Genomic DNA, 23,121 nt, shown 5'->3' with positions numbered 1-23,121 from the left:
TGTACTCAAATGTAACTCACTGATCGCATAAAATTTCTGTTTGTATTGATGAGAAAAACATCGATGTAATAATTTGTGATCATTTTTGCTTTGTTTTTTTTTAATATTTGATTTGCTTTTATGCTTTTATGCTTTTATTTTTTTAAAGTATTGCTGTAACTGAGATCAAATCTTTCATGCAAGAAACATTGTTTAAACCCGTATAAATTTGTAATCCAGTTTAATCAAAATAATTCCTAATGCTTTCGTTCTTTCCATCACGTGTCAATCGAAACGTCTATCCGGAATTCCTCATCCCGATGAGTGAACCCATTATTAATGATCCTTGTCAGAGATGATATTATCATCCGTTTTTAGCTCTCTCTCTCTCTAACTCTCTCTTCGCACCCAACTCTTAATCTACCCTCCACAAGGGTACCACAAACATTGCCCTCAAAAATGATTTCGTAACCAGCCAGCACGCGCTCTCGCAACGCACAAGAACGCAAGCATCCGCCGTACAAACAAACCGGAACAAGCAAACAACCGGCTCCGCCCCCGTGCCAGATCCATTTCCCGAAAAACTTCATCGACCAAATCGAAAGGCTTCCCCCAAAACCCATCCGTACACACAAATTGAAACTGATGAAATCTATTGATTAGAACATTCTTTTGGGATGAAAAACTTCCCAGCATCCCTTCCCTCGGTTTCGTGTGTGTGAGTAGCAGCACCCAACGATGGTTGGGTTGATTGTGTATCCTCGTGGAATCGTACCCGAGTGTGTGAGCAAATTCCTCAACGGAAGGCGGACATGTACGAGGGAGCGAGAAAGAATGGGAATTGAAAATGGAAAAAGTTTGCAGCATATTTAAACTTTCAAAGGATTAAAAACATATTCTCATTCCATCTTGCCTGCCCTATTCCCCATTACGAATCCTTCGCCTACTACTGCTCCAAGAACCTTCAAATGGGGTGGGCGAGTAAAGTTTATTTCGGGTCACGATTACGATATCATCTTGTGCAGCCTTTCCACTTTCGAGCCGTATCGGACCGATCGACGAAAACGAACCGTTTGTCAGCTATTCGGCGTGAAGTACGTGAATGGAAACCGCAATATAATGCCGCCTCCCGTTTAGACGAAGGGGCGGATTGAAGGCAAGAATTTCGAATGATGCCTTCCACCGTGATGTACACCGCTCCGACAAGACGGCTTCCAATCAAGCGAGATTAACAGTAAAGGATTAAGCATTAATTCTTCACTTTTGAAACCGAAAGCGGTCCATGGGGCACGCATTACGATTTTTCTTGCTGTGTAAGCTTGCGTGTAAACAACAAAAAGAAGCAAGTCTAGCGTAATGCCAGCGGGTTTCTCTTATCTGTTTTCCGCAAAGCGGGAGCTGTTCATGCATGGCTAAGAGTAATTATTTAGCATGGTAAACAATTTGCCCATCGCTGCGCAAGCGGTAGAATGAAACAAACCGCAACAAAAACCACAACGGCATACTTTACGACAAACGAACCTCAACGCTCCTGCGAAGCGAAATCGCAATCAACCAAATGGCTGTTGAAAAGTTACTCCATCCAAGAGTTTCCGCGGAGTTCAACCCGGCAATAGACATAAGGGGTAACAAAAAACTGCACCTTGCAAAAAAGTTTCCCACAAATCACAGACACTCACAGGCGCCCCAAAAACACGTGTACTACGGTAAGCACTACGTGGGTGGTGGTGGTGGTGGTGTGTGTGAGTGTGTGGCTTTATTTTTGATGAAGGCTAAATAGCTCACATCGCCCGCCCGTGTGTAAAACTTTTCGCTCCCTGCGCTCGTTGAACTGATTTCGCACCAACATTTGCACCTTCACGTTTGCCCCGTTGCTCCGGGAAACGCCCTGGAACGGCGCAATCTTCTCTCATTAATCTCCTAAATAAATCATAAATCTCCCACGTGAGGGATAAGCTCTTAGCATGTGTGCTTGTGCCTGGGTGTGTGTGTGTGTCCGGAATGATGAATGCGTCCCGAAATCTAGTACAGCACGTTTCTGTCACTAAGAAAGCAACCGCCATCCATCGTACATGATTTTGCCCAGCTCTCCCCACCCTATCCAGTGCAGGTATGCCCATGAAACGCTACGGTCCCACTGCTCCCCGTAGTCCCCTAAAAACACTCCACAAGCCGCAGGCATCGCTTTTAATCCTATTAAATGGCGAATCTGTATAATGTGTCTGTAAGTATATTATCATTTCATGAATTAGTGATCACTTTACGCCCGTGGCACGGTATGCGACGGTATGTGGCGTGGCGAGACCACGTTGATGTGTGCGTGACTCCCGCTTTTCCCTGGCATTAGCGCGCGCTCGCCATGCTCGCCAAGTGGAAGAAATGGCATGTTCTTGGTTGGTGTTTGCTTCGTGTTTTTTTTTTACTCTCCCCCGCTCAAATAGCTTCTTGGAACGGTCGCCAATTTATTATCCAATTTCGGTGACGGGCACTGTAAAGGGAGGCTTCAAGGTTTGTGTTTCTTTTCTTCTTCTTCGTTGTTGCAAAGCTAGCATTATGTGTGTGTGTGTGTATGGGTAGGCGCGGCAATCAAGATCAATTGACGGTGATTGAAAAGATTTGTAAAATGGTAAAAAATAGGCACTTCAATTTTTCGGCTTATTTATCTTCCTAGCGTGTAGGCTGCTGTGCTAGAGCGATTGCTCTCAGTTACGTCTCCAGTGCTCCAGACAGGCAATGGGAAACAATTTCAATGATTAACTTTTGTGTGTATTTTGTTTTGCGTTTTCTTTTTACAGCGTCCTTCGGTGGGGAAGATTAATTTTACAGACGACTTCGTGAGATGGGAAACGCAAAAATATGGTAAGTTTTATTACAAAATATGAAAAATAAAACCAACACTCTTTTTTAGTGTTTTAAGCTGATGCGATGTGTTAAGGGATTTTTTGTTGTTGAATTTAAGTAACATTTAGGCGTTTTTCGTGCAGATTGCATACCTTTTTCGAATTCAAAACAACTAACCAGCCTAAAAGTATGCAACCAGGATTGCAAAAAACGTAAAAATTTATACTTTTTTCCTTTTTTAATACTCTCAACTTATGGTCGCTGGACTATTTGATTACATTTACGATATTCTTGATTTTCTATCCTGGACTGCAAACAGAACCTTTCGACAACCGATTCATACGGCAAGAGGCAAAATGTGCTGTTCAAATTACTTGCCCACTGAATACGAACATTCCCTATCCGTATACTAAACGCTTACGATAAGACTCTGGCAGTGTCCAATGCTCAACGCTTTTGCTGCATAATTTCAACACTCGCAACCGGTACTCTCTACGACACTCTCCGGAGGGAAAATAGTTACATTCCCCCTGTGTGCCGTCGCATTGCCCGGAGCAGTAAGAGTTTGCGCGGTTTTGCTACGAAACCGGTGCGAGCAAAACGTATGTGCAGCGGCTCCATTTGTGCCACTCACAATGCACACAAACACAGCGACCATTTCAATAGAGCATAGAGTTCGTAGAGCCCCTACTGCTACTGCCGGTTTTGTGAAATGATGTTACACCGCACTAAACCATTTTTATCTAATGCTATCGCATAAAACATTAAAGAGCAGCTACGGTGGCTCCCGCTTCCCGGGACATTATTTCGGCACCATTTTGTAGCACCACTATGTGGACGTTTTATGGTGCCTTTTTTTGCTTGGTCGACTTTGTCTGCTTGCGGCTTCAGTAGGCTTCACACTCTCAACTCCCTTGTGACGGGGCGATCTTTTGTCTTGATTTTCGTTCGCTCGGCCGTTTACGGCCACCCGGTCTTTGTACTTGGCACAAAAAGATTAGTGAGCGTACCGGCCAGGAACAATGGGGTTAGCATAATGAAATGCGCCACTAACATCCACACCATACCACTCCCCGCACTTTGCCACTGCTTGCAGCATCCGCTCGGAACATTTATGAACGATGTTTCTGTGATTCGCACAACCGTTCGTTCGCCCCATCCATCCCGTGTGCGTGCCAAGGCCCATCTAAGTCCATGAATGCTGTCAAAATGGGTAACAAAAGCAGGCTCCAAAATTGAGCCTCGGAAAAGCACCCGCAAAAAAAATGAAACCATACTGGATGGTGATAATTTTCACTGCACGATGGCCACACTGTCCACCTTCCAGGAGAGTATAAAAAAGCGCCTAAATGTATGCCCCATGTATGTCTCAACGAAGCGTAACCAAGTGAAAGTGTGGAATTATTCCCGCCCCTGTCTGTGTGTGCTTTTTGTCCCAACACGCAACAGTAGAGATACTTTCCGCGACTATTGCCACCAACACCCGAACGACATAAGTCATACCGTCATACCCCTGGTGGTGTTGGCAATTCACCATTCAGCGAGGGCAAAACGGCTCTGCCGGCAAGCAGCACCTACACGCCCACAACGCGCGACAAACAATGTTAATTTTTCGCCTTTGTGTCATTTATTCACATTTAATAAACATAAAATATGTACGTTACATTTGCTTTTCCTTCCCGTGTGCCACCGGGCAGGAAGCTCTCGTGGGGTCGGCAAACTGTCGCTAGTCCTATGGCAGTCGTTGGTGTTTGCTCGTGTTCCGGGAAACCGTTAGTTCTTGGGCGATGGTCCTTGCCAACGCCGTCATTATCATTATCATCATTGTTGTTGCCGTGCGCTGTCGTAAACCACACAGTAACGGATGAGTATCTCTGGGAGGATGCTGCTGCTGCTGCTGCTGACTTGTCGCCCGTCGCCAAGGCAACTAAAAGCACCGATCCGAAGCGAATTCATTGCGAAAGTGTGGGACACTTTCCTGTACGCTTCCGTGCACTGAGGTGGAGGTCTTGTCGTCTTCTTTTCCGTTTTTTTATGCGCTTCTTGTCATTGTGCCGTGGAAAAGCGTAAGTGTGTCCTCTTAAATCATCTTCTGACTGTGTCATTTCCCATGCTCCCATGGCATCACCGCATCACATTTCTTGGGAGTTGCAGCCGTACTCGCACGCAGTGGTAACCGTGTGGCTCCGTGTTCCACCGATTGGGCCTCACTGATACGGCTATGCTAGGACGATGAAACTTAATGCACACACACAAACACACGCAGAGACGTCAGTTTATGAGTTTTCATTCCCTTGCCGAGCGCACTGCTAGTGAGCTGCCGCAAACTCAAGTCGGTGTCAAGTCATTTTGTGCTTCGAATTGCTGTTTTTCCTCCCCTTCCATGCCGGAACATGTGCACTCTAAACTCCATTGTCGTCTCCAGTTGTTATTGCAGTTCTCCTGCAAAGTACAAATGTGGTCCGCTCTCCCTTCGCCTACAATCCAATATCACGCATCACGCGTCTCGCCTGCCTAATGGTTGCGATATATTGCTCACAGGCACTGGCACGGGCACTGCACTGTCTGTGTCGGCTTTCTGCTGACGCAGCTTCAGCAGCCGTGCAAAGTCAAACGTACCAAACATCTTGACCCCGGAAGGCTTCCGGGAGCGCGAGCGCACGTGCTTTATTGGTTATTCTTGAAAGGCATGGCTCAAGGATATTGCTACCCCAGGAAAGAAGGCCCAACCCTCGGGAATGGCTTCAGAAGGCTCGTGCATAATTTAATCAAGACACGCTTGCTCACAAAAAAAAACGGTGCAACGGAATGAAAGCAGCACGGAGGAAAAAAGGATGGAAAGCCTCGGATCTCGCGAAAACTAAATTATAGCCTCACACTGTGGAGTGGAGTGTCTGTGAGTCTCTATCCGGCTGGATGCAGCACGTGTGTGTATGTGTGCATACACGGAAGACACCGATGATGGTTTTAATGACGGTGATAACGAGCCGTAGTGGTTCGTTTTAGTTAGATCGGAGCGAAGACGGTTCTTTCGGTTTTGGAGGCTGGAAGAAACTTTTGCTTCGCCACCGTCAGACGTGGTGAACTTTCGTCCCAAAACCGCAAGGATGAGACACAAGACAGGTCAGACGCAGACGCTACTCCGGCACTATTCGGCGTCTTAAAAACTAAAAGTCGTAAACCGTGCGCCAAGATTGGTGGAAGACGATGTGTCCAGGGGCTTGCCTCTTCATCCTTTGCTACCAAATTTTAAGCACACTTTGATGCTCACGTTGTCAAATAGGAAAATACACCTGTTTCCATCTACGTTCGAATCTCGTGCCGTTTGCATCGAATCGCAAACCGCCTGCTTCGAATCGCATGCCACTACGATCGAATGCGTGCACCCATGGTTGAATCGCGTGCCAGTACGGTTGAATCGCATTCCACTATGGTCGAATCATATGCCACTACGATCGAATCGTGTGCCGCTACCATTGGATTTCTGAAAGCAAGAGCATAGTAAACTGTTTGTTTACGTTTGAAAGCTGTTTCCTTCTTCGCCGACGGCATTTCATTTGTAAAATACTAATAAATGGGATTTATTCTCTGATTATAGGTAAACCCCACGAATATTGGTTGAAACCAAGAATTTTACCATCAACAACGAACACCGAATATTAGTTGAACACAAGGATTTTACCATCAACAAGGGACCACGATATTCGTCGATAACAAGGATTTTACGTGTATCAGTGAATAACTGCCTTTTATTAGCACTATTTTACAAACGAAATGCCGTTGGCGAAGAAAGATATAGCTTGCAAACGTAAACAAACAGTTCACTATGCTCTTGCTTTCAGAAATGCAATGGTAGCGGCATACGATTCGATCGTAGTGGCATACGATTCTACCATAGTGGAACGCGATTCAACCGTACTGGCACGCGATTCAACCATGGGTGCACGCATTCGATCGTAGTGGCATGCGATTCGAAGCAGGCGGTTTGCGATTCGATGCAAACGGCACGAGATTCGAACGTAGATGGAAACAGGTGTAATGTTGGTGAAAGTTTTGCCGCCATCAACGCGCGACGGTCCTGGCCTTTACACGAGACGTCTTTATACCCAAATTAATCTCACACTCAACCCAAGAGTAATACCCTTGCTTTACGACATCACATGATGGCTGTGAAATGTGAGAAAACAAAAATGCTTAAAAATCCTTTAAACCATCCGCACCCATCCTTCATCCCATCCTTTAATAGCTTCTGCTTCCAAAAATGCTTCCCATCATTGTTGCAAATCTGCAATAAAACCGGCCCATCATCGGTGGCTTAGAATGCTTCCCAGGCTAAAGGATGACCCTTAACGTTCAGTTATCGCTTCATTCCGAACGGGAAACCATTCACCGCCATCGCACTCATGCACCGTATTGGCTTGTTAAGCAGTGCTGTTTTGTCCAAACCGACACCGGTGTGCGCTACAAAGACGAAACAACCCTCCGTAAAGTGAATATAATCATCGTTTAATGTTTTATAAAGTTTATCGTTTGAAAATTATTGTTATGTTTGCTAGGGCTGGCTGCTGCTTTCCTTTCCCTGCCACGACGCTGTGAAAAAGATGTTCCCATATCGAATGTCTCGACGCAAGTCGGGTGTTAAGGACGCGTTAAGCATGAAAGTGTGAGCAGTTCTCGTTCAATTCCTGTGCTCGCAACCTGCTCCGGCGCACGATACGCTCGATGAAATGGTTTAATTTGCCTTTTATGGAGCATCTCCTTTCTGCCGTGGCACGAGCAGGAAGAGGACTTCCTTTTTTACGTCCTCAACCGTTGGGAGGTGTAAAAGTATGATTCGTGCATCCGGAGCCAAACCGTTGCTTGAGCAGCAGCAGCAGCAGCAGCAGTCGCTACGTCAACTTCAAAATTCAATCCATTCCAGCCCCACCTTTCCATCAGGCGGGTAGGGGTAAAAAATGCTCCCCCAAGCTACATCTTTACGGGAGCCGAAACAAAAACAACCTTAGCTCTTGGATCTACACCTTGGCTTCGTTTAGGTATTTCAGACGACTTTCAAATCTTCCCACAGCATGGCAGGGAGCAGGTTAGAAGAAAAGATATGAAAACCATATCGTATTCCTTTGCCGGGTTCAGGCTGGAGGTGGATGCTACCACTGCAACCGAGCATAGGAAAGCGAGAAAGCGTTTACGGTTGTTGAATGTTTTACGAGCCAGGCGAAGGTGAGCGTGCAGGAGCATCATCAACATCATCAACAGCAGTGATCAGGCAGTGGGAAAGCATCGCTTCGTTTTAGAGAAACCGGTTATCACCCATCAGCATCATTGTTGGGTAGCAAATGATTGCTTCCTGATTGAATTTGCTCGCTACCATTTGGAGCATCGGAGTGAGGGTTGTAAAAGAAATCAACCCATCAACATCAGGTGGAATGACGTATGGAAATGATGTTTGAAGGGTGTTAAAAGGTAAGAACAGTTATGAGCCTTGTTGTTGTTATTTGGCGTGAACCGTTCATTGCCTACTATTAGAGCCATGGCAAACGCAAAAAGGCTAATGCGCCTACAGGTATGCAATCAGCACGGCGTATGCAGGGTATTTAGACCAGAGTAAAGAGCGCTCAGTAAACGGAAGTAGGTAAGAAACCTTAAGGAAGAGTTAAATTACCATTGTACCATTTAACAGTTTTGTACTTCCCTCTACACTTGCTCGAAGGTCTTGCCCGGCCATTAATCTTCCGCTTCGAAGACGTAGAAAATGTATTTATAATTACTACCGCTTCGGTAGCTTCCCGTACTGGTAGCAAAGATTTGTTGTAGTATTTTCTTAGAAGGCGTGACCCGATGATAGCTGCAGCAGAATGAATGTTTAATTCAGTTTATTCCTATGTCCGTGTTTGCACCCGTCGTCCTTTTATCTCCGTGTGTAAACGCACACACACACACACACACACACACACACACACACACACACACACACATCTGTGAGATATTCTGGATAAAAGATGTCGCCTGAATTCATAAACAGTCCAGACAAGGCTGTCCCTTCTGTCTCTCTTTCTCCCATTGATACCTGGCCCATCCCACCGCCACGGAGGTCCACGAACAACCAATAAATTCATTCCGAATGCGGTTGTCACTGGCACATACGCAACATCCACGCAAGACACGGTGGCTCCAGCTGTTGCAGGAAGCGGAAACCGGACATGGCACATTAGTAGCGGCTCCGGAACGGGCATGCGGACTGTCGGACTGTGTCTCGAGCTACGACCGGCCGTGCAAAGCCCTTCGGTACGAACGACAACATGACGATGAGGTTAATGTCGTCCGTCCGTGGCTCCGACGCACACACGTACCAACGTCAAATGACGTCCTTCCGGATTCGTACCGCAGAAAGGGGGAAAAGGAAGTTCAATTCCAGTTTATCTCTTCCAGCTATGCGCTATCTTGAAGGAAGAAAATAGCTCCTAGAGCGAATGCAAGACCAACACACACATATAAAAAAAATACACGTACACAGACAAACAATCCTTATCGGACTAGTCGCACGAGTGGCGAGTCAGTGAACAAAAGACAAGCAATTGAATTTAAGATCCCGGGACGACCGGGTCCCAAACGCATGCCATGCGATGGCCGTCAACCCATTATGGATCGTAAACGGTAAATGTGAAATGCTACCGCTGACCTCTGGCCAGTGCACCAGAGGCTGCGCGAGGGGTGACGCAAAGGCGCCGTCTTCAATATCTTCATTGTTTGCACGGATGCTTCCAGCTTTCTCCGATTTGCTGGTGGGGCGTAGAACACTGCATGGCTGCAACATCGACGTGAACGGTGCAGGGAAGCAAACAACGGTAACCTTCTTTTTGTCCCATTGTAGGACCTGCCCCGGTTCCCAGGCATTCGAAGCATCTTCCGGACGAGTGCCGGTTTTGACTGCTATTCAAGCTTTACGGCAGCTCGGAGTCGGGGAGTCATCGTTCCGTTCCGTGCCCGTACGATCACTTTCAATCAGCTTCAGTGGTTTCAATTTCGATCCATCCTCTGCTGCATTCCGGCGGCAGGACATTGCAACACTCGCAAGCCCGTCCGGCATTGCAGGTGTCCGATTGTGGCATGGAGATTTTGTCAAGAAAGAAGAGCACAATGTTGTACGCAAATAAGCCTGGACCGGACCGGTCTTTAAACATATGCCGGGAGTTTGGTCGGTGTCGTTCATGCCAGCAATCAAATCGAATCGTCGTCAGAATTTTAACGCATCTGTGTGGATTTGTCTGTGCAGTGAGACGAAGACACTGCTTGTAGCAGGCATGTGTGCACTGCAATCGGAATGCACTCCCAGTGCCTGGTCTGTCACCGGTACCGAATGGCACTGGACATTGTAGATTTTGTGCAGCGTACGTTGAAATTGTGTTCCTCTATCTCGACAATACTCTCGAAGTTCGGAGGGACAATTTTCATGATTTTCATCGCCCCATTTAGGGCCGGCGGTGGTGGTCGACAAATAGATAAACATTGAGGCAGCTTTAAATGGTAATGGTATTTGCATGGGAAATTCTTTTAACTCTGTGCATCTCTTTAAGCGGCCGGGGCTCTCGCTTATCTTTCCATTTCTTTGCACTTTGCACCGTAATCGATTGCACTCGGAGCGGCTGGCCTGCACTCCGAGACGCACTCAAGCGTGGAATGTAAATCGCTACTTCACCGCATATGAGCGTAACGCGTGCGCTCGGGATCAGCCCGTAGCGAGCACTTGCTCCGAATTGCTACCAACGTAGCAACAGCGTAATCCAATGAAATGCAAAGTACTTTCCGCCTGTCTTGACAGTTGAGTGTGGTATGTTTCGGACCGGCAGGCAACCGAAACATATTGCAATGTGTCAAGAAGCTGGGCAATAGACGTCAGACGACTGAGTAACTGATCCGGTGCAGCTACAACAAAGCCCTTGCGTTGGTATTGCCAAGGGAATGGTTAAACCCGCTAGTTAACGAAACTCTATAAAGCTTTCTAAACTGAAGGTGGTGATAAAAATTTACGATTGTCCACAACAACAGCTTGGACAGGACACTGTGCAAATTTTAACATACAACAGTTTTGTCTTTTCTTACCGTAACACACATCCGTTTCTCGATAAGATACATAAATTTTTGACCACAATTGAGAGCAATATACACTTGCATGTAGTCTGTGCATTGTTGGGTTGGGTAGAAAAAAAAGGCAAAAAAGGTAAGATGATCAGCTCGGTGCAGGCATTATAAAAATTGAGACCCCCCAAAATGCGTTGTAAAGCGCACAAACTGCACCTCGTTCGTTGCAGTAATAGTGTTGTCCTCTGTGCTGCCGATGTTCCCTCGGGACATAACCCATAACCGTTACCAAAAATCATCCACCAAAGGATATGTTACACCCCTTCGCTTGATGACCGTTTGCGCTAGAAAAAAGAGACCACCGTCATCGTGGTGTTTCAAAGGGCAAAATAGCCAACCAAAACCCTTCAACCCCCTTGACGGGGGCCCGATGACCCGAGGCTGATGGACAAATGCCCTTGCACATGTTACGATCCGCCGTAGAAACACATACCCAACGTCAGGGTTTTGCGGACGACCGAAGTCTGGACATCTTGGAGCAGGGGTCAAACCCGGGTGGTGGTAAAATTTTACAGTGCAATAAAAAGATATGAATGCAACGTGCGTTCGGTCCAATGGTCCAGCGGCATGTGCGGTTGGCTGGCCGAACAAAGAAAATACGGATCACACTCCCCTTGCACAGTGTGATCCCTTTCGGGACAGGCGAAAAACGAACCAGCGCTCCCCAAGGGCTAGAAAACCCCTATATTCGTAAAGATAAGAAAATCGAACGAGAATGCCTGCCGGGCCACAAATACCAAAAAAAAAGAAACCGAGAGTACGATGCCATTGCTTCTTCACTAGATGAGGCATAAAACGGGGCCATTTGCCGGTGGCGGTCGGTGTCGGAAGCGAAGCATGCAACGTGAAGCATGCAACGTGAATGTGTGCTCCTCCAGTGCGTCTCCACCAAGAGCACCTCCACCAAAGCATTAAGGCGATAAAGCTGTTGAGCCGAATCTTGTCCCTTCTCGAAACCTCAGCAGCGTGCGGTACTGCAGGCGGTATTAAATTTGCATTTACGGTGGTGCTGTGTTTCCATGCAGCCTGCGTACCGCCCGATCCACCGAGCGACCGTTTGATGAGATTTGCAGGAATAATGGGCGTGAGGCGTAGCAAAGGATCTTCATCAATGGGCACAACAAACGAGCGGTTCGGTTAGGCTTTGTAATTAACAAACACAAATGAATCGTTTGGTTAAGTCGTTACTTTACTTAGACAATGGCTTCAAAGAGTTACGGGCGTATACTTCAATACTGAACAGGCACACTTCACATCGCTTATGTTCTGGCTGATACTTTAAAAGGCAGCTGATTTAACCCCGGCAGACGATGCAGACATTGATATTCAAATCGTTTCTTTCTGTTTTCATGCGCTGTTGTTAGTAGCTCCCGTAGCCAGTTGATCCCGTTCTTGTCGAAATGCACTAAAACTCCCACAAGATGAAAGATTAATGACGTGCGCTGGTGACTCCCGATCGTTAATTTAACTTTTCTGCAAATCATTTGATCAAAACTTTATCCCTTCAAAGCGCTTGCAAAAAGGAGAAACACACCAGGGACCAAGATGCAGTCCGGCTCCAGTGCAGACAACTGTGCATATCCGACACAATAGAAAGGTGCCGTGGCTTGTCATCCATCAAGGGAAAAGTCTTCGCCACAGCAGTGAAGTGAACCACATGCTGAAACACACGCTCATGCATACACAGAAGCGTGGTGTTTGTCGGGTTATTTATGTTGCACTACGTGGTGACGTGATTAATGGATTGTGTTTTGCAAAACCTCGTCCCAAATCACCATACGCCGTCAGTACGTAGTAGAGCAGTGGGGGTTAGTGACCGATAACTTTTTGGCAGCTCTGGCACACCTTAGAGGTATGGGGGAGAGCATTGAAATTGAAAATGACCACACAGGCAATAACTGAGAACACTGTGAAGAAAAGAAGCGGTATGAACTATCCGCTGAGTGGATGCAATTTTCAATAAATGGCTTAATTGTATGTATCCTTATGTTGGCTGTGCCTAAGGCTCCTGTATGTATGCAATTTAGATAATTGGTTTTAAACAGTAAAGAGCTAGATAAATGATGAAAGAATACACTCACTTGGGAGAAAGAGAAACTATTGTTAATTTGGCTACGCTCTATCAGATTAGCTGAGCGCCTGAAGGTATACAATACGATGCTTACTATATAACGTCTAGTTTTGATGATACTTTAATAACCATTTTGAAAATCAATTAATTGGAACATATCATTTTTTTAAACATTTAAACAACTCTCTCAATACCCTTACATCATTAGAATCAGTGTAAGTCTGTTCTTTTTACAATGAATATCTGAGACATGTCGACTGCGCCTAAATTGCTGCAATATTCTTACTTACGGCGATTTTTCAGTGCAACTGCCGTTCTAGGGTGGCGATGGTAGCGATAAAAACAGTAAATTCAACAAATTATTTAGTCAGAAAATTTGAAAAACTGCTCAACAGAACAAACGCTCAGTCCATTAAAAGCACACCGCACATTAATCTTCATTCATTCGATTTAAAGTTTTATTTATCTCGCCGACATTATCATACCCTGGAAATGTAACCATAAAACGCCTGGCCAATAATTAATATAAAACGGACTTTTTTTACAACTTCACATAAACCACACAGAATCGAGAGCCATATTACTGCCATTACAAAATGCTTCATAATACCCATTAAAAAAGGCTACGTTATGACAAATCTGTCGGGTGTTGTTGCAATAAATATGCACTAATCGTTTCATTGCTCGTACGTTTGCCTATAATCCAATTCGACCAACTACATCAATTTAAAGTGCGCATAACGATAATGGTACATAATTTAAACCGTATCAATAACAATTAACTGGTTAACCAACCATTACACCCACTGCATTCCGTCACTATTGCAAAAGGCTTTGACAGTATCAGAGCTGCTGATGGCAATGCCAGCACCCAGTCCCACCGCTCTACCTACGCACAGGGCATGACAATCTGCCAAAGTTTATCGAGCGCATTGATTGTTGTCAATATTGATCAGGCTCAGGCTCGGTCCGCTGAACCAGCGGGCCGAGAGATTCACACAATCGTTTTCCCTTTCTGTGTGTGTGTGTGTGTGTGTGTGTGCGCATGGGTCTGGGTTAATCTGCGGGGTATTTAACGTTCTTTTAATAACTCAATTCACCGAAAAGCTCCGTCACACATCACACACCAGTAAATCGATAGCGTGTGATACTGCAATAACACTACGCCAAACTGAGGAACGATGTGTTGTACGCGCACCACACAAACCGCCTGCCGATGCATTAGTTTTCGATGCAGCTGCTGCACGTTCAATCTTCCAATCCACTCTCGGCAGCATCCCAGCTCAAGCCGACCGAGCTGCACCAAACCAGACGAGTGCTCATTAAATTTTGATTGTTTCCAATTTCAATTCATCAAGCACCGGCCACCGCGCGATGAATAAAATAGGTGCGGGAAATTAAATCGATTAAAACCTAGCTGCACAGGCACAGTGCAACGGTACGCAACGGTCGCACTCTGCCAGCGTGTGTCTGTTTTGCGGCGGTGAGCCCGCGGCAGCGCGACAAAGTGCAGCACAATCATTCTGGCGATGGGTAAGGTGTATTTGGGAAAAGCTGAGGAGGAAATATATCGGACAGGGAACAGGTCAGTCAATTCGAATTTATTTGCCCACGGCTAACGCAAACACCAACCGATCGCCAACACCAACAGCGCCACCGCTGCCGTCACCAGTCCGAGATGAAACACATTTCCGCGTGCTCGCGATAGAGTGAAGGTGTGCATGGTCGCGATGGTGTGAAGAGAAGGAAGTGGAGGGGGGGTACAGTAAGGATGACGATTGACACTAGCAACACAAGCGACCACAGCAGGACCCCGCTGCCTCAACGTTGGCTGTGTCCCACCGGTGGTTGGGAGGGGTTTAAAATTTTAATTAAGCACTATTGTGTATACGTTGTTTGTACGGACACGGACAGACGACTGAGAATAAGAGAGCGAGCATTCGTCGCTTGTTGGTGGTTTCAAATTAAACAAACTTGGGATGTGATACCAGTTTCTTCAAAAACACACAAAAAAACACTCTCTTCATTTTTAAGCTCGGCTCGGCATTCATTAAGCATTCCTAACTCAAACAGTTGGCAATCGAACTCCACAGGCGCTTCACTTCGGCAACCATCAAGTGGCCGCTCGTCCGAACACACTGATGATGTCGTTCGGCACTGTAGCTCAGCTCCTTCTGCAGCAGCGCCTGGAACGCGCTCAATTGTGCATCGACCACGGCGTCACCCAGCACGCCCGAGAACCGCTCGGCACCCCACAGACAAACGATGCGCTGGCGCTTCAACACATCCGACGATCCGGGCACCAGCCCACCCAAACACTGCTCGTAATTACTTGTCTCCGCGTCCAGCTGTGCCTGGGTGAGGGAAAGCGCACCACTCAAACCACCTCCAACGGACTGCAGCGTCCGTGCCTCACCCTGGCCGCAGGCCACGAGCGAACCATAGATAAGCCGCGGTATCTTGTCGAACTCGTAGTTGTACCGGGCGTAACAAATGTCCGCTCCCGGCACGGACGAGGTAACGGACAGCGCTAACCTCCAGGCCAGATCCGTGACGGCGGCAATGGTTCGATTCAGCACCAGCTCCGACTCGTAGCCTTCCAGCCGCACCTCGGTGCGGTTGACCAGCCCATCCAACGCCCCGGTGACGTTGGTGAGTCGTTTGACAAGCAGCGCACTCGCATTGCGTGCCACCAGTTGCAGCTCCTCCAGATCGTCCAGAAAGAAGAGCTTCAACTTTCTTGCCGTCCCGAGCACGGTCGCATTGAAGCTGTTGCGAATCGTACGGGCGGTGGTGTGCAGTCGTTGCTGTACTCCCGCGTAGACACTCCCGTTGACGGCGGCCAGTGTGCGGTTCAGGTCGCTCCACAGCCCACCCGTCACCGCGGCTAGCCGGCCGATGAAACCATCCATCATGCGGATGCGATTGACAACGGCGTTGATTTGTGGTACCGTGGCCTGCCCAATGTTGACGTAGTCGAGCAGGATGCCGTTCAGCCTGCGTATGGCGGCGCGCGGATACCGCCCATCCACCTGTGCCTGGGTCGGTCGGGACAGCTCCTGCTCCTGGATGGCGACGATTGCCGGCTCGATCTCGTCCAGCGCCCCGGTCAGGTTGGCCACATTACGCACCAGTTGGTGCAGCACGGTGCTAATGTTGTGCACACCGCCCGTACCGAGCAGCAGCACCGTCCCGTTGAGGGCCGACTGGTGCAGCTCGTGCAGCGCGATCGTACCATTGATGCTGCGGCGAATGCCGTCGAACACGGTCGTAATGTTGCCGGTGGAGAGGCGGGCCGCATTCGACAGGCCCTGGAAGATGGGACTGCCCGACTCGACCAGACTGTCCAGCACGACCCGCAGGCCCGTCGCCAGCCGGTAGAGCGTCGGGGTTTGCAGCCCGTACAGCGACTCGGTGATCGATTGGAATTGGTCGAGCAGGTTCAGGACGCGGGCCGTGTTTTGCACCACATTACCGGACGAGTCGAGGCTACCGCTGGCGACGCCGGTCATGCGTGCCGGTACCGCAAAGTCGGGCAAGGCTGCACTGGGACGTGGAACGACGGCCACCAGCACAGAGAGCAGGGCGAACCGATACTTCATGCTGTCTTGCAACGGGGCGTGGGGCGGTTCGATTGGATTGGAAGTTTATTTTCAAGCAGGAAGTCTGTTAGTGGGCACACACACACACTCGCCGGCTAAACAACTGCATACACTGGATAGTGGGTAGGGTTGGGTTTATATACGGAAAAGTTGTTGATTGGATCGCTGGGCGATGGGTTAGTAGTTAATAATTCATCACTGCTCGTCGCAGGCAGTGCATCTGTACCAATATTTCGCAACAAAATTGATTATTATCACCGGAAACAAGTGTAACGGGCACACGAATGTAACAAGTCGCATCTCTTTATTTACAGATGATGAAATACACGATGAAGAGTGAGGACGAAGCCAAGACGTTGCTATACAGCGGTTCAGTTAATGTAAGTGAAATTTCATTCCACTTTATGTTATTTTGTTACGAATAGAAGAATAATTTTGTAAAACAACAAGCCTTCTAAATGTTAAAAATAATAATAATAATACTACTTTAAATCATCAACTTAAAAAAACAATCCATAAAAAACCTGTTCCATGTGCCATAAAAATTCTCCCTCATGAGATTCTTGCAACCAAGCTATTTTCCTATTCAACCAGTATTATCTTCAATACACTCCAAAAGCTCATCGGAAGCGATTTGAAACCATCTGTCTCGATGTCTCTCTCTGCCAAAGCAATTAGCATTGTGCCTTTGTTTGACTGTTTAGTATGCAAACGCAAAAGCTACCGGCTGTCTCGAAACTCAAACCATTGCACGCGGGCAGCACAAGCTACGCAAACACGACACTACAGCAAACACACTTTCATTTCCATTGCTTCCCAAATCTATCAGATGTATAATGCAAGCCAGCACCGTTACGACAAACAAACTTTACAACGATGCTGCGTTGTGCAGCACAGACAGAGAGCAGGAGAGTGGCACGAATAACAACAACGGGAGAAGGAAAAAAACACACGCAAACTACTTCACTTTTCAAAGAAATGTGGTACTGCCCTTGTAAAGCACCAGGCACCGTCGCGAGCATCAAACTTTTGACAGCTCAACATTCAATCTTAAGCGCACGGCGTACAACGTTGCTGCTTGCCGCACGCTCCAGCGTTCGGGGCACGGCATTCCAAGACAGAGAAATAAATTTACTTGTTTAATTAAAGTTTTAGTGTCAGTCTAGAAGGGAGAAGTGGGAGAATCTGCGCCGCACTTCATCATAGCTACATGCATGAACTTACCGACCAAAGTGAACACGCTGTGAAACGCGATGTCGCTGCTCTCGGTCGGTCGAAGAATGTTTGCCAGTTGGTCCAAAACGCGCGGACGGAAGACGCTGGATGCGCTCACAGCGGGGGGGAAGAAAAGCTAAACGTTAAGAATTATTTATGGAAGCGGATTAAAAAGTTTTATGTCACTCGCTGGATTTTGCTACTTTCCCAACCTGCTGCTGATGGTGTGAAACGGTGGTGGTGCAATTACAAAACAAAAAAAACGGAAGAAACAACGCTTCAATGTAGTGAAAGAAATCGATCGTGACAGTGTTTATGGCGTTGTTTTTGTCATACCCTTAAGCTTCACTGATTGATGGAGGTGTTTTCCGGATGACAGAGCATCCTAAAGGCTTAAATGTGTTGGTTTAAATCAAAACAGTTGTTGAAGACAATTCGCCATTTCTGTGAGTTTTATAAGCCACCAAGCGTCTCCACGGCCACATGGTCATAAGGAAAGTGCGTTGTTTTTTGTGTTAAAATAATTATTTAAAGCTGTAGTTTTTTTGTTTTATGAATATCCCTCTTTGTGTAAGGCGTATTCCACTTTAAACTGATCCGATTATAATGATGAAAATCTTTAAAAATATTATCCCTCGCCAATAATGGAGACGCCTTGTCTTTCTTAAAAAGGATCAGCAACAGCAACAATCACTTGATATTCAGTACATTAGAAAAATCATCTAAGCATAATTTTATTTTATTTCATTTTAATATCAACCTCAAGCGCAAAACCAACCGAACCTAGTTTATTCGCTTCAAACTCTATACCCGAGGTCTACATTAGTCAATCAGTCTACAAAAATTGGTTACCCACGATCAAACAAACAGCCTACACCTTACTCACACGAACATACACACACATACTCAAATACAACCGACACCACACACCAGGACGGCAAAGGTGCAGTTGTGTGCGGCTGGGGTATATGAATATTTACTTTATTTTGATTTAGTAATTTAGAACAAATTTGCATATTTTGTTTTCCGTATTTTGATATGATTATGATGTTTATGTGCAGCTGCCCGAGCCCAACACTCCAAGCAGCCCAAGCAAACAGGCGGATGAACGGGGTCGGGTTTGTTTGTGCATGAAAAGGGGGCAGAAGGGATCCGAAACATAATAGCCACGGCCGGTGAGCCACACACCGGCAAAGGAACCACAGCAAAACAGCAACCCACCCGAGCACAAGTGTGAACCGTCTAGCCATGTGTGTGTATGTGTGTGTGTGCGTGTTGGTGTGCATTCTCTCCTGTTCAGGTGTTTATCGAAAGCAAACCTTTCTGTGGTTCCGTCTCTGCGGGGCCACCGTGCGGGTTGCGACACACTTCCCACTTGTGGGTTGGGAATACATAATGAAAACCCACCCCCGCCCCCTGCTTTCCCGCTTTGTGGCCGCACCCTGGTTGACTCTTCTTAATATGCAACAACCACCAACGCCAACGCGTTCTGCACCATCGAAATTCAGCCCCAAGGGTTCGGGGGAAGGGTGACGGGGGTCCCGCCGGAGGTGGGGCACAACACTCAGGCACCCCAATCCGGTTCCGGAGCAATTGTTGATCTTTGATTAGAGTGTGCTATAAAATGACACTCGACTCCGCTTTGCCAAACCTTCCACCTTCCGAGCTGCTTTATTTATTTGCTTCTCTGTCCCCATGTCGGATATGAAACTGGCCACTCACACACACACACACACACACACACACAGAGAGAGAGAGAGAGAGAGAGAGAGAGAGAGAGAGAGAGAGAGAGAGAGACGAACGTGGCGTGTGGTCGTGAACGTGCCTCAAACATTTGCACATGCAAATAGCCCATCCAAAGGGACACCTGATCATGCTCCGATCTGCCATCTCGAGCCTATTGCTAACGTTTCGGTTTCGGTCACGGACCCTCTCGGTGCTGACCGTAATTTATTAGTTTAGAATAGATAAATAATAGTGATTTGATTTAATTCCGCATCCATCCAGCAACGAGATTCTGTGGCGGATTCTGAAGAAGGAACTGGGAAGGCAAGCATGGGACGTCCCTTTTGCGGTTAGATTGAGTTTATATTGCACCGGAGCGTTGGACGTGTAAAGTTTTCCAACGCTGCACAAACACAGTTCAGTTTTGAAGGCAATTGTTGCAGTTCAAGTGAAACCATACAGTGTAACATTGTGTTTGGGAGTCTTGGGGAGAAGCATTCCAGACAAACGAGACAAATTAAAAGTGGAATTGACTGAACAAACACTTTAGTTGGAGTTTATTTTGCAATGTTATTCAATAAAATGTGAAAAATAAATACCAATCGTAAGCAAATCAGTTTCACCCGAGATGGGAACAAGAGATTTTCCTTTTAAAAGCTTCCAGTTTCCATGGAATCCATCGATAATCTTGTCCTTGCTAGTTTCGATGCCTTTTCCTCCACTCTAGAGCACATACAACCGGCAACTCCTGGACACTCGTTCCGGCAAAGGTAATAAATTACACACTACTACATCTTTTCCCACCCCCTGCCAAACCACTCGGTGCACCGGTGCCCACGGAAATTATCCCACCAATTGCTGCTCCAACCGCTGGCTCAGTCACATCCTCACCACGGCGACAGAAATACATTAAATTCCATCAGCTCTGCTGCATAGAAGCGCACGACTGGCTCGGCAACGTGATTTGACAGTTGATCTGTCGCGGTAAGCCAGTCAGTTGGCCGTTGGGTTTACCCAAATACCCCGGCTCCACTCCCTCCGGTACAAACGGTGAGAAATTGAGGAGGGGATACAGACACACACACACACACACCGTGCGACGGCAGCCCGTTGTTACGTGCGTATCACGCGCTCGCTTCCCCAATGTTCGCTCGCCTAATCACGTTGCACGCCGCCTGAAATCAACCTCATTATGTAGGTTAACTTGAGCGGGCTTTTGCAGCGCGGGGAAACATCCCCCCCTCCTAAAACTGAGCGGTTAGGTACGGGAGCCGGTGGCTGGTGATAAATGGAATTTGATGTAAAATCTTCGCCCTCCGCCGTGGCGGCTGTTTGGACGGGGAAACGCGTGCTTGAGCTGACCCATCCCGCGCCCGAAACGACCCAAAGGTTGCTCTCCAATGGAGGGGTGATTTATGAGTGCTATTTAATTAACTACCGATGTGACTCCAAAATGGACGCCCCCGTTTGGTGTGCGTGTGTATGTGTGGAAAGGGAGAGAGACGGAAAGAGACAGGCTTCATTACGGCTTGCCACACGTCGAGCACGATCGACGAGCCGCTTCGCAAAAGGGAGTAAACTTCGCATGTTCCCTTTATCAATGCGATTTATGGTGACAGAAGATGGTATCGGTTTGGCGAATGTTTGCCCGCAACTGGAGTGGGTGGTTTGTTGTGTGCCCCCCATTCCTTTGTTAGCAGTAGTGCGGTGCGGATGTGGACAAATATCAAACGGCAGCCAGCGGCACGTGGAATTGGTAATTTCAGGCTCATCATTTCACGCGACACAATGTGCACAGCTACGTCCTTGTTGCAATTTTGGCGTGGTAGAACAAATGAATGAATTGATTTGATTCATGATTTTAAGTGCATTGCATTGGATGGGCTTGTTGTGTTGTGCGTAAAGTAGCTTTACATTACAACAGATCATCGATCCACTGATAAGGGCTAAGGGGAACTTCAATAACAATTCATAAGGTTCAATGCTCACCTACTGCTTCAAGAGAAACGAGACACCGAGAGCATATTAAAATCAATACAAAATTCAATTTGCCTTATAAAGCAATGTCAGCTCCTTGTAGAAGCACTTTCTAACAGCGCCCAGATGGAGCAAAAATAAACCAGCCATTGGCAATTGCTACCATTCCCCACTTGGAGAGGCGTTTTCCCATCCCCACACAAAGCCATAACAGCAACTGCAAAGCGCACCCAGTGTGCAGTGGCACATTTAAACCAATTTAGAAACGATAAACATTGACTGCATTCGACTTCGTTCTCCGTTTTCCCATTTTTTTATTCTTCTTCTAAGGTTTCATTCCGTTCATACCACGTGCATTTAAGTGGTTTTCAACGGCACAAGTAAGGAAAAAAAGGACGAAAAATCAGTAAAGGAAATTCAAGACACATAAAATCAGGCTGGGAACAAAAAAAGACCCCTCACCACTACCCATAAGGTCCAAGAGCAAGAATGTTGTACACTGAGCACAAGTGCTGACCCCCTTCAGAAGGTGCGCAAAGCTGGGACAGCATAAAAAATATAGAAAAAACGCCCGGTGAAAGATCAAATGGCGCTTCCTCTCCCCTGATTTTCCACAGACTTGGTGTAGAGTAGCTAAACGAACGACACGACCCGAAGGAAGCTTTTCGTATACAGTTTCCGCTACTTTTTCACTTCATTCAGTGCTTTCCTTCCTTGTGCCTTTTTTTTTGTTTTGTTTCTTCCCACCTTCCATTGGTACCGACGTTTTAATGATTGGTCAAACCGTTTATACAAACTAACCACTATGTTTTGCTGCCCGCAACCGTCCGGCCGCGCACAACCCCCGCCCCAAAAGCGACAAAGGCGACAAAGTACACAGGTGAGATAAAAATCAGAAGGTGAAAGATATAAATTACTGTTGGTCACGTTATTAAACACTTTGCCACTGGGCGGCTACGAACGGTTTCCGTGCAAATGAAAGAAGGGGAAGGTGGATGAGAAGGGAGGGAATTTGAACGTGTTCATACACACAACACTTGGCTGGCTGCACGTGGCGCCGGTTGGTGCGAAAGCAAGCGACTAGTGAGCACGACAAAGTGCGCTCGCGCCCGGGTACGCGCCACTGCTGGTCGAACTAATTCGTTGGGTATTAGCTGAATGGTGGGTTGGTTTTATTTCTTTTTTTTTTGCCCCCCTGTCATGGGTCAATGGTACACGCTAAAAAAAGTTCTGCCAGGTCCATCGTTCAATGGAGGAATGGAGAAGCAATAAGCCGTGTAAAGCATGCATTTACCCACTTGCTCACCTTTATACAAACGATAGCCAGGGATTAAATGCTGATCTTTAATTAGTGGGGCTCACCTAACAGCGATTCAAATCGTTTATTTTATGTGCCAGTGGACTTTTTGATTTTTCCATCGATTTATTCGTGTTCTGTTTCTTAGTTTTAAAGCTGTAGCTACTTTCGCGCAAAGGGGTTCAATTGAACGAAATGTGAGCCTAAAAGTATGCAATATGCGGCTTTAAGTAGCTTGAAGTCACATATTGCATACTTTTAGGATGATATCTCGT

General features: G+C 46.9%; 1 protein-coding gene and 1 long non-coding RNA gene across 2 annotated transcripts in view; one reads left to right on the top strand and one right to left on the bottom strand.

Moving 5' to 3' along the window:
- LOC133391573 (uncharacterized) overlaps nt 1-17,064 on the top strand; it is a 78,940-nt gene extending 61,876 nt beyond the window's left edge. Inside the window, exons 4-5 of the long non-coding RNA XR_009765063.1 lie at nt 2,775-2,838; nt 16,947-17,064. This is a non-coding gene — a long non-coding RNA (uncharacterized LOC133391573). The remainder of the gene's footprint in view (nt 1-2,774; nt 2,839-16,946) is intronic.
- LOC1276489 (uncharacterized) lies at nt 15,053-16,740 on the bottom strand. Its single transcript, XM_315844.5, has one exon. The coding sequence runs from the start codon at nt 16,630-16,632 to the stop codon at nt 15,091-15,093; it is 1,542 nt and encodes a 513-aa protein (XP_315844.4). The 5' UTR covers nt 16,633-16,740; the 3' UTR covers nt 15,053-15,090.
- Nucleotides 17,065-23,121: the final 6,057 nt, after the last annotated feature.

Source organism: Anopheles gambiae, chromosome 2, assembly GCF_943734735.2.
Source record: "Anopheles gambiae chromosome 2, idAnoGambNW_F1_1, whole genome shotgun sequence".
In the NCBI taxonomy this organism is placed as follows: Eukaryota; Metazoa; Arthropoda; class Insecta; order Diptera; family Culicidae; genus Anopheles; species Anopheles gambiae.
This window is presented reverse-complemented; position numbering and strand designations above follow the sequence as displayed.

What these genes read in the sequence shown, in the direction of transcription:
- LOC1276489 (XM_315844.5), bottom strand. Translation starts at nt 16,632, where the DNA reads ATGAAGTATCGGTTCGCCCTGCTCTCTGTGCTGGTGGCCGTCGTTCCA.